The following is a 12357-nucleotide window of genomic DNA, read 5'->3' on the forward strand; positions in this document are numbered from 1 at the left end:
TAAGAACATTTGGTGCTGAACACAGGGCTGAGTGTATTCAATTCCCACCCCAATTTTAGTATGGCCAATCACATGCAGCCACATACATTTCGTGAACCCCACTGCCAATTTGGGAGAGCGTAGACATCCACGGTTCTCCTTGGAAGCGCATGGTGTCGCCAGGGGCTGCTTTTCCCACCTCAGCCCTTACCTGAGCGTCGAAAGACCTCGCGCTGAGAGCAGAGTCAGAGAGACACTCACCTGACCCACCACAGTCACTGCTAGACACTCCTGCTGATCGGATTCGATCGAAGGCCATGACGCTCATCCTCAGTGTGGTGCCTTAACTGGATGAGCCATCCAGCAAACCCCTCTTAGTCATTTTAATACTTCAGTCAATAACAGTAAATATTGTTGGAAATAATTTGTTTCAATTTATCTGTGTATTCAGTTAATGTGGTACGGGTGTATTTACTCCCATGATCCATCTTAGAAGTATACTTCTACTGAGGGGGAGAGCAGACAAAGAAATGGCCAGTGTTCATCATAATATCTATTTCATCACAAGTCATATCACAGTTGCAATATCTAGCAAAATGATATCTAGCAATATGTATTGTTCATGCCGTGTTGAAGCCATATTACCAAACTGTATACAAACTGTACCAAAAGCGTGTTTTTCTGAAAACTTTGCAGTTAAAAAGATGAGGAGAGATGGTTTTTGGGTTAGAGTCCATTTCCTCCTCTGGTTGCGTTTCATCAGCAGCGGGCACAGTAGGTGGGCGGGAGGAGGGCATTGGCAGCCCTAATCCTGTTTGGCTGCCAGCCTCCGAAACGCCATCAACGTCTGTGAGTCTCCCAGCCCAGGAGCCCAGGAATCAATAGCACTTTGTTTGGCCTCCAGGGTGGTTGTTCCTCCCCTCCTATTTATTTATTTTTATTGTTAATTACATTTTCGGCCATTTTGTCCTTCAGGCCCGTAGCGTGGAAGGCTGTCGTTAATTCGGTGCTTGTGGTGGACAGTGCACTTCCGCCCGGCCGGCTGGCTGTGTGCGGAATCCAAATGAAACCCCGCTGGTTTCTGTCTTTTTCGCTCCTGGGCGGGAGGTCTCAGTGCCGGCCAGGAGCTGAAAAGGGGGCCGTTTGCATTCATTTACTCTGCGGATGAGCATTCAGGTCTGGGCGCACACGTTCTTTCCTTCTTTCTTTTTCCTTCTTTACTTTTTTGTTTTTGAAGGGCATGGAGTAATGGGTTTGGGAAGGCTGACTGCGGCATTTTAAGGTCGTGCGAAAGGACGCCTTTGCTTCGGTGGCAGCGGGAGCCGCTCCTCGTTTCGTGGGAGAGAGAGAGCGCCCGTGCCGCGACGCCTGGGCTCCGGCGCTCCTCGTCCGTCGCCGCGGCCCCCAGGCCGAGCCGGAGAGTTTTCCGGAAGCAGCCGCGGTGATCGATGGTATTAGAGGACGCCCCGGGCTGCTGTGTGGAAGGAAATCAGCGGTTCACCTCGCGGTTATCATTTAACATGCACGGCTTAGCGCGCCGGCTAATTATTTTTCGCGAGTCTTCTGAGGTGAGGAGCGAGAGTCTACGGAGGCGATTGGAATTTCAGAATGGAGCCTTGAGGGAAGGTTGTCATGGACACCTGCCACCCATCCCCACCAAAACAGGCCTTTTATTCCAACAATGAGTTAAAATGTCTGTATTATGCATTAGGCTCTATTTCTCAGGAGACCTTGCCGTGTGGTCTGTTAACGAATACTGACCACGCCAGTGCTGACTGACCAGCGGCCCCTCACATGATTGGCCAGAGCGTCCCTCGGCAACGGTGTGTTGTCCCCGGCTGGTTGTACACCAGCAGCCCCTCTGGTGCTGCAGTGGGGCTACAGCAGCTGTGCGTGGAGCTTGTGTGCTGTGAAGTGAACAGAGTGTGTGGCTGGCTACAGGAACCCCAGAGAAGGCGTGTGCTTTCCACCTTCTCCAAGCCCAAGTTCCAGTCGGTGAGGGGTTTGAAATGAGCCGTGTGAGTCCAGGCATACAGGGCTGATAGCCCACCCTCAGCCTGTTTTTATCCACTCCTCCCCCCCTCCCTCCCTCCCTCACAGAACACTCTCTTTCTCTCCTGCCGTCTCCCCTTTCTCGCTTTCTCCCTCCCTCTCTCGCTCTCTTGCTCCCTTTCCCTCTCTCACTCTCATGCTCCCTTTCCCTCTTACCATCCTCTGTCTCTCTGTCTCCTCCTTCTCTCTGTCTCCTTCCCTCTATTGCTCTCTCTCTCTCTGGCTACCTTTCCCGCTTACTGCCCCCCCCTCCCTTTCTCCCCCTTCTCTCTTTCTCCCTCTCTCTCTCTCACTCACGCTCTCAATTCAAGTTAATGCATGTTTTACTGGCATGATATTCCCAAGCCTTAAAACATTGAACATATTAAAGCACAAAAGAGCACTAAAGATATCAGACATGGTATCTGTCTCGCTCTCGCTGTCCCTCGAGCCATCTTTCTCTCTCTGTCTCTCTCTCTCTATTGCCTCTCATTTTCTCTCACTCGCTGCCTCTCTCTCTCTCTATCTCGTCTCATTGCCTCTCTCTCGCTCGCTCTGAGGGCTGACTCTAGCTGATGTCGATCTCCGTGGCGTCCGTCGCACCTGCGCGCAGCCGATGACTCAGCGCCGCCGTTCCTAGAAAGCTCGAGGTCAGCTGTGGAGAGCGGGTCTGTGCCGCGGATACCTGGGAACAAACGGCGTCCTGGCCGTTCGGCGCTGAGGTCGCCGCAGCGCCCGAGTCAATGCCCGTGAGCGCTCGACGCAGGCGGGCCTCTCTCTTCAAATCGCCCGATCGCTTAGGTGGATTTCAAACGAAGGAGCGCCGCGTCTGTTGGGTCACCGCGGCAGGGCCGGGCTTCCAGCGCGGCTAGCTGAGCTGAATTCCACCCTGCTGGCTCTGACTCGTTCGAACCGTCCGCCTCTTTCCCACACAGCCCCTGTAAATACACACAGCTACGATGCTCACAGTGTTTGACCCAGGATTCATTTAGAGGGGGCCAAGGGCACGGCCTAGGTCAAACACTGCTTTCCTGTAGATTTATTAATGCTATTACCTGCTAATTACTGCTGGTACCTGTCTGTTGCTGCTATAGGAATGCTCTCTGTGTGTGCAAACGATGTTGGGGACTACAGAAGTCCCAGTGTACAGCAGTTTGAGCAATCTTTGATGAACTAAAAGTGGATTTAGCTCAAGCGTGGACACGCTGCTCTCCTTTAGGGCGTGTAGTTTCCAGAAGGATGAAGACATTCGGGTGTACATGTAGACGTTAGCGCCAGATGCCTGGCTGGACAGGAACCTCAGAGAAGGAGATTGATTATGTGGGCTGGGCTTCTCATCTCCTGTCTCCTGTGCATGTTCTTCCCCCGCAGGCGGACGGTGGTGTGCCCCATCATCGACGTGATCAGCGACGACACCTTCGAGTACATGGCCGGCTCCGACATGACCTACGGGGGGTTCAACTGGAAGCTGAACTTCCGCTGGTACCCCGTCCCGCAGAGGGAGATGGACCGGAGGAAAGGCGACCGCACGCTTCCTGTCAGGTGAGCCGGCGAGCCCCGCCCAGTCGGAGCTGCAGCTGTTTGGACCCCTGCTGAGGAGGACCCCTCATATCACAGTCCCTCTGCAGGGGAGATCTACTGTTTATTATTTCTGTGGGAACAGTTGATGCACAGCATCCTGTACACATGAAAAAGTGTTGGAAGGAGCCAAAACTATGCATACAATACAATGTAAGATGGGCAGTAGTGATGTAAATACAACGCACTGTGGACGAAATGTCTTACTGATATGAGATAAGATGCTGTATATGATGAATGCTAAAGGGTTCATTTCCCCCAGCCATTTAAGAGATACAGTGAGGGGGTAGGGCAAAAGATTATAGACAGGCAGAGAGGAATGATGGAAGGAAGGAGGGAAAGCGAAAGGGAAGAGAGATGGGGGTGGGAGCTGAGGGACGAAAGCAAAGGGCGCTCTGTTTCTGTCCCGCAGCTTCGCAGTCTCGTTTCGTTATGTGTGTTCCGCACCCCCGTTAAGTCAGCCTTCGGGGCGGAAAGCCAGCCGTCCCGCAGAAGCCGCGAGCCGTCTGTTTCAGCCTCGGCCCACGTCCGCGCTAGCCCTGCGTCCTGCCTTCCGCCAGCGCGCGAATGTCTGGCATAACCCCGCCCACTCGCGCAGTCTGGTATTTCCTGGTGTTTCGCAGCGTCTGTGCGGCTGGTCCCGAGCCCGCGCGCCCGGCCCGTTTGAGTCTGAGGCCTCTGAGGGCCTCTTTATCGCGCTGCTTTCACTCTGAAGCCCTTCCCGTGTAGCTCTCTCTCTCTCTCAGCTCTCAGCTCTCTCTCTCTCTCTCTCTCTCTCTCTCTCTCTCTCAGCTCTCAGCTCTCTCTCTCTCTCAGCTCTCTCTCTGTCGCAGGGCTCCCTGTGGTACGCTGCTCTTGCAAGCGATCTTGCTTCAGTCGGTTTTACATCCATCCCCAAATCTTGAGCTGTGGAGAAAAAAAGAAGTACTGGCATTCCGCGGAGAGAAAGAACAGTCCCCTCTGCGTAGTTTGATCCTTGGCAGAGGATTTGGGAAGCAGTTTTACTAAATTGCGTTACATTTGTTTAGCTGACACAACATCCACAGCACTTCATTTATCCAGAGCGACTTGCAATACACAATACTAATGACTAATATTAATTACTGATAATCGCCAATGCTAATTACACAAATCAACGCTAAATGAAAGAGGACACGGAGAACTCGGTAATATGACTCGGGTTCATTTGCTTTTTCGCTTTTTAGATTCAAATCTGAAACTGACCTGTATTTGCTAGAATAATAAACAGAAGTTAGCTTTTTTCCCACTACAAGCAGTTGGGTGCAGCCATTTTGGAACAAGCTCGGTTTGTCTTGGCTGCTCAATCTAGTCCTATTACTGTACTAGAGCGCTGACTTTCAGTGAGCTCAACGATGAATCATAAGAAAAAACAAAAAAGCTGGCTGACTGCTCAGAAATGGCAGTCCACCTGTGGTCCGAAGGACAAATCCTGTTCATCGATGACCCGCTCCTCCACGTGGTCTGTCTTTGTAATAAAGTGGTCCCTGTAGTCCCATCGCCACTGTCCCACAGGTGGACTCTGCCATTTCAGAGCACACAGCCAGTTGCAGACTTCTGGCAGTTTCTGAATATAAATTTTTTGTTTGTTTGTTTGTTTTGTTCAGTAATACTCATTTGAACATCCTTGGGCAAAAAAGGACCCTCCTTGGGTTCTTCATTTTGTTTTTTCTCATGATTCATTGCTGAGCTCATTGAAAGTCAGTGCTGTAGTACAGTAATAGGAAAAGCTTGAGCAGCCAAGACAAACCAACCTAGTCATGTCACAACCGAGCCTGTTCCAATATAGCTGCGCCTCTTAGTAGGGGCAAAAAAAGCAAACTTCAGTTTATTTTTCTAGCAAATATGGGTTATTTTTCCAATTGAACGCAGGGTTATATCTTATCAAAGGAGAGAAGCAAATGAACCAGAGTCATATTGCTAAGTGCTTGTCTCATTTCAGTTTTAAATGAATGGGTCTCTGTGTGCCTTTAAAACATGGCTACCTATCATTAGGCAACACTTTCACCGTCATACATCAGAGCTCATGATTAAAGGGGACATAGTGCAGCTCTGTGAAAAAAGTACAACCCAGGAAAGATGCATGGTTGAATGTACAGTACCAAGCATTTTTAATTCAGCCCGGTGCTGTGAAGGCAGTCCCAGATTCACTAGACTCACCAAATACTGAGCTCTTTGTTCTTAACATTAGATGGTCTGTCTCCCTTAAAAATTACTTGCCAATTTGACACCTCTTATGAATATCAATGAAGGGGCGTGGTCAAGCACAACGCTGTGGCATTGGGAGGTCTGTTACTGTAATATAGCACCGGATACATCTGTTAGCACCCAGAACCTGCTGTAGTTATGAAGAGAGCATACGAGCAACTTCCTCATCTTCAACTCATAGGAGGGTAGCATGTACAATCAGTGGGGCTGATGACTACAGTGTGTTCAGCTTAACATTTTCCCTTGGATTCATTTCTGAAGGAAAAAGATGAGCACATACTCAGATTCAGCTTGAATGTGTAGCTATAAACTAGAAAAATATGAAATACAAATCTTGCATCAGTACAGCAGCTCTGCTAAGAAATTGTTGTGTTGTTCCAGGAGGTATTGTATTTATTTCATTTAAAATTTGAAATGCAGTCTTAATTAAATATAGATTCCCATTTAATGACAGCTGCATGGCAAAGTACCCTTGATTTGGCTGGAGATATAGTATCTGTGCATCTGGGTTATTTCACAAATATGCCTTAACAATGATTAATCTGTAAGCTGATATAATATCTGATCGGTGCGTTGTTTAGCTATTCAAATGAAATTCTCCCAGTGCTTGAATTGAATGTTTGTTATTTACCGGGGGATGTGATGGGAATAAATGCATAAGCTTTAGTCAGATTCTGTTAGTTTCTGGCAGTGGAGAGGTTTGGGGGGAGGTTTAGGAGGAGGGAGAGTTAGGGAATGGGGAGGAGAAAGTTTTCTTCCAGTGAATGAATTGGCCTGAGTCCTTCCTGGAGAATCTGCACCCCTGGCCGGGGAGCTCAGCGGACACCCCCAGAAGTGTTTGTGCGATTTCATAACTTGCATGCACACTAAACAGCAGCCCCCAGAGGCTGTGAATCCCCCCCCCCCACATTTGAGCTGTCCATCACTTCTCTGCGTCCTGTTTCTTGCCCTGCTCCCTCTCCCTCTCTCTGAATGCAGCGCTTAATCCACGTTTGTAATCCATCTTTAGTGAAGATTAAAACGGCGCGTAGCAAACGGGCGGCAGTTCGCTGCTCGCCCGCCTGGCCCGCATGTGCACACCTCGGGGGCTGGGGAGAGAGCGAGAGAGGCTGAGAAGAGAGAGAGAGAGAGAGAGAGAGAGAGAGCGACAGAGGCCGAGGAGTGACGAGCGAGGCGAGAGAGAGAGAGGGGAGCGAGAGGAGGAGAGGGAGAGAGAGGGAAGAGCGACAGAGGCCGAGAGCAGAGGAGAGAGAGAGAGGAGAGAGGCGACAGAGGCCGAGAGCAGAGGGAGAGAGAGAGGAGAGAGAGCGACAGAGGCCGAGAGAGAGGAGAGAGAGAGAGGAGAGAGCGACAGAGGCCGAGAGCAGAGGAGAGAGAGAGAGGGAGAGCGACAGAGGCCGAGAGCAGAGAGGAGAGAGAGAGAGAGGGCGAGAGAGGGACAGAGGCCGAGAGCAGAGGGGAGAGAGAGAGAGAGGAGAGAGCGACAGAGGCCGAGAGCAGAGAGAGAGGGAGAGAGGGAGAAAGCGACAGAGGCCGAGAGCAGAGGAGAGAGAGAGAGGAGAGAGCGACAGAGGCCGAGAGCAGAGGGAGAGAGAGAGGGAGAGCGACAGAGGCCGAGAGCAGAGAGAGAGGAGAGGGAGAGCGACAGAGGCCGAGAGCAGAGGAGAGAGAGAGAGAGGGAAGCGACAGAGGCCGAGAGCAGAGGAGAGAGAGAGAGGAGAGAGCGACAGAGGCCGAGAGCAGAGAGAGAGGAGAGAGGGAGAAGCGACAGAGGCCGAGAGCAGAGGAGAGAGAGAGAGGGAGAGAGCGACAGAGGCCGAGAGCAGAGGGAGAGAGAGAGAGGGAGAGAGCGACAGAGGCCGAGAGCAGAGGGAGAGAGAGAGAGGGAGAGAGCGACAGAGGCCGAGAGCAGAGGGAGAGAGAGAGAGGGAGAGAGCGACAGAGGCCGAGAGCAGAGGGAGGAGAGAGAGGAGAGGGAGAGGCGACAGAGGCCGAGAGCAGAGGAGAGAGAGAGAGAGGGAGAGAGCGACAGAGGCCGAGAGCAGAGGGAGAGAGAGAGAGGGAGAGAGCGACAGAGGCCGAGAGCAGAGAGAGAGAGAGAGGGAGAGAGCGACAGAGGCCGGAGCAGAGGGAGAGAGGGTTGAAAGGAAATGGAGTCAGGAGGGCGAGAGAGGGAAGACAAGACGAAGAGACAGATGGAGAGGCCGTGAGCGAAAGAGGAAGGAAGGAAGGAGTGGGGAAAGGGTAGATTACAGCTGGAGGACACTCAGCGCAGCTCTGGCTAATCACAGGGAGAGGGGGGAGGGAGATCTGGAAGTGAAGAGTTAGGGGGCGGGGCTACAGCACAGAACCCTCCCCCAGCTCCGCCCTGCTATGGAGTTAGCCCCGAGCCACACTGGAAGGCCTTTCAGTGCGGACCTCCTGAATATGAAATGAGGAGGCTCGCTTTACCTCTTCACGGGCGCTGAGCTGAGAGGCTCTCGTATTTCCACCAAACGGACAGAAAGGGATCCTTTTCCCTCCAAAGCAGCTCGGTTGCGCAAATCAGTATTTCCGGAAATCAATGGAAGATTTCCATTTCCTCAAGTATGTGTGCTGGCAGGTTTTATTTTGGATGCGCTGGATGTTTTGCTAATTGTTTCCATGGCTCTTTTAGTTCTGTCTCAGGGGAACCAGCAGAGTTTTCTGTCCAAGTGTGTGGGATTTAATATGCCCGTTTAGACAGAGTGTAGCTTTATGACTGTCCTTGTTTAAAATCTCTAGAATCTGTCTGTTGTTTTCTTTAAATTTACATTCTTAGTCTGTTACCTCCCCCCCACACACACACATACATGCACACACACACACACACACACACACACACACATTCGCTGAGATCAACCACACACTTGCCCCTTAGTAACAGCCGCATGCTAGGCGTTTGGTAGCATGCGTGACGCTAGCTTGCGCTGAGGCTCTTCCTGAGCGCTCCTGTAAAGGGAGACCCAGCGCGCCCCGCCCTCCTGAAACAGAGTCAGGCCTCGTCGCATTAGTCACCTTTCCTCTGCAGATGGCGCTTCTGGCAGCGTTTCCCGTCGCTCTCTGGTCCTGCTCAGATAGTATTCCTGAGAAAAACAAACATATCAAAAGGTCCCAGTGTTGCACTTTATCAATGCTGTAAAATGAGTAATGTTTTAATCAACCATGCCAGTTAACTTATCAACCCATAGGTCACCTATAGGTTCTGAGGTATATCAATACTGTTATATTGGAGCATGAGTGTGTTTCATTCTCGGTTGTCAGGTAGTTTGCTTCCCCAGTATTTTTGTGGAACCAGATCTGTTAAGAAAAAGGTTTTTGTTCTTTACTACATTGAAAGTAGAGAGTGAACAGCAATACTAATTACAGTAATAATTCATTGTATTTATATAGACCTTTTCTCGCACTCAAAGCACTTTACAATGATGAGAAACTCAACTACCACCAATGTGTAGCACCCACCTGGGTGATGCACGGCAGCCATTTTGTACCAGAATTCTCACCACACATAATCTGTGGTGAAGAGGGAGAGTTTTTAGCCAATTAAGTCAGGGGATGATTTGGGAAGGTTAGGAATTTATACAGGACACCGGGGAACTCCCTACCCTTTGCAAAGGGTGTTCTCTGTGTTCTCAACTTCTTACCCAAAAGAGGGCATCTCGTACAGCAAAGTGTCCCCATCACATCCCTGGGGCATTGGGCATTATTTCATCACAAGGTCGATCACCCCCTACTGGCCCAGTAACTGCACTTCCAGCTGCAACCTAGTTGTTCCAGGAGGTGTCCTATCCAGGTACTAACCAAGCCTTGCGTAGCTTCCACCGTTCGGCAGGAGCAGGGTGCGTGGTGGTATGGCTGCTGGCGCATGGCTCCAAATGCGCACAGATTACACCGGTTGGTCCTTCTCTCCTCACTCAGCCCAGAGGCCTTTGTGCTAACCTCCGTTTCTCCTCAGAGGTCCATTATGCCTGGACAAAGAAAGAGCGCCGTTCTGAAAGTGTGCGTCAAGCACTTTGGCCTCCGCACCGCCGCGCGCTGCTAGCCAGTCGTGTTGCCTAGTTGCGCTGGGTCCGTAATGGATTAAAGCACGGTAATGTAAGGCTGCGTCATCGCCTGTCAGTCAGTCTTGCCGTGACTCCCCCACCCCCCAGCAGAGGCCACATAGGAAGGCACTGTTCTTAGTCATTCAAGGTCACATGACAGTCTCTGGGAAATAACTCCGTACCCCGACACGCTCTTCATCCAGTAAAAGGTTGGGCAGACCACAAAAAATGGCCCCCAAAAAAAACAGCCAGCGAGACTGCCAAACCAAACCCCACAACGTGCCATAAAACTCAAAGATTGACTGTGCAGATAAGAGAGAACTATTTGACAGCAGCGATATTAAATAACATGCTTTCTGACCGTGTCCGCCGGTTCAAGATTAGCTTTTTATGACTTAAGGCCTGCTGGCCTTGGCTTTATGAGTCACTATTAGCCGGCCTTTCTGGTCAGTAATAGAATGTCTCTCGGAAGTCTGTGACATTCTGAGAACAGATCCATAATCCGCCGCGCCGACAGCTGCTTAAGTATTTGTAACTTTGGGATGTTTTTCCTCCGGCGCTGGGCATTGTAGTTCCTGACCCTGTTCTCCATGGCTAACGGCTCAGGCTTATAAATAACGCGGCGTAGAAAAACACAACAGCGGCAGCAGGGCAAATGGGAAAACAAGGCCCGAAATAGGACGCCGAAGAAGGGATAGATGTGAAAAACAGGAAAGTGCGGGAATGGAGGAAAACACGTCCTGTGCTCCAGGGCGGCAGCAGGGGGAAAGGGGACGTGCGCAATATTGTTGCGAGAAAAGAGGGAGAGGTGTCAGCGGCGCAGAAGATAGCATCTCCTGGTCCCTGACAGCAGCAAACACGGCGCCCAGCGCTGTCGCTCTCTTATCTCTCTCACTTTTTTCATCTCGGAGAGGAAGGCCTTTCGCTTGCGTAAGTCGCAACAGTCCTCGCGGGACGCCTTCGCTGTGTCAGAGCGGGCGTGGGGCAGCCCGGCTGACGAGGGGGGCCGGGGTAGGGGAGGGAGCTTTCGGGAGAAAAGACGCCGCTTGTGCAATCGTAGCAAAGGTCTTCTCAGAGTCGCGACACTCTTAGATGTACTTTTTGTTTGTTTGTTGGTTTTGAAGAGTGCTGCCTGGACGGGAGAATGGGGGTTTGCCAGAGCTGTGTGAGTTTAGGATGTTATTGCCCTGGCTGTTCCCCCCCACCCTTATGGGTAGGCCTGGCTTTTTGTACACCGGTGGGGCCTGTGTCCCTGCCACCTCTGCCAGGAACCAGTTCCAGAGAGGAAGCAGTTCTCCAACTGCGTGCGTCTGAGAGGGACGGCAACCGACTGCACATGTGCAGACCCCCTCCCCCCCCCCTCCCTATTCGCTGTGTCAAACGCTTTTGAGCTATTTCAGTATGTGACAGCTCCTCATATCCGCCTCCGGAATAATCCCCGCGCGGGACCTGCGTTGTGGAAACGCTGACGCGGGAGAGTGCGGCGCCGGGGTCAGAGGTCACGGGGAGGGCCTTGCATCGATCCACGCGGGCGCTTGCGTGGCTCGGCTGTGGCTGAGTGCCGGCGATCCATCATTAAAATGGATTCATGTCTTTTTTTTGTACTTTTACTGATGTAATTAATAAAGTCTGAGTTTATGTCCTTGTCAGCTCTTAACTGCCCGCAGATAAATCTGTGCCAGGAGCATCCAGTGATCTGCTAGTCATTAGAACCGCATCCATAAATGATCATAAAAATGCTTGAAGCATTTATGGACACTGCTGAATATGCATAGTGTTATATTAACCGTGTGTGTGTCCCTGCCCCGGAGAACTGTTTGCTTGGCAGGAGAGTGGGGTCAGGCTGATTTAAATCGTACTGTTTGGCTATGGAGAGTAAAGCCCTTTTGAACAGTTTGCACTCGTTCCAGTCGGCTTGAAGTAGTTACACTCATTTTTGGTCCCCCTGAATCCTCTCTCTCTCTCGTGTCGATCCGTCACTTGTCCCTGTTCATACCGCTCTCTCATCAGTCACTGCTCGGTCTCAGTCCAGTCACGTTTGGCAGCTGTCATCTGCAGGGAAAGGTGTAACGCGATCAGAAGATGGAGAAACACGAGCCCAGACGCAGTTTATTAAACTGGGTGGGGCTGTAATGAGAGACGCATTGAAGGAACACAACACGCTCCACCTCCTTCTGCATCACCGTCAGTCTGAGATATCAGTGTGGTGCCAAGCCACACTTTCCCACAGCAAAGCTGGGCAATTTGTTTGGACCTACAGTGTATAAAGGAGCTCAGGGACAGTGGAGGTGGCTTGTTCCCCTCACATATACTGTACACACACACATACACACAAACACACAAACACACGCGCACACACACACACAAACAAGAAAAAGCTCACACACACACATGCTCATTCAATTTAGCCCTCCAGGCACATGATTTTGAAACAGCCATACACTTTCCCCTTAGTAACACCCACATACTTTCCCCTTAGTAA

At 51.1% G+C, this 12357-nt stretch overlaps 1 protein-coding gene across 1 annotated transcript in view; it reads left to right on the plus strand.

The window, feature by feature from the left end:
- Positions 1–12357, plus strand: part of LOC135257147 (polypeptide N-acetylgalactosaminyltransferase 1) — a 54741-nt gene that overhangs the window by 18452 nt on the left and 23932 nt on the right. The window contains exon 3 of the mRNA XM_064339606.1: positions 3382–3552. Coding sequence (XP_064195676.1) covers positions 3382–3552 — 171 coding nt within the window. The remainder of the gene's footprint in view (positions 1–3381; positions 3553–12357) is intronic.

The sequence above is a fragment of the Anguilla rostrata genome, chromosome 1, assembly GCF_018555375.3.
Source record: "Anguilla rostrata isolate EN2019 chromosome 1, ASM1855537v3, whole genome shotgun sequence".
In the NCBI taxonomy this organism is placed as follows: domain Eukaryota; kingdom Metazoa; phylum Chordata; class Actinopteri; order Anguilliformes; family Anguillidae; genus Anguilla; species Anguilla rostrata.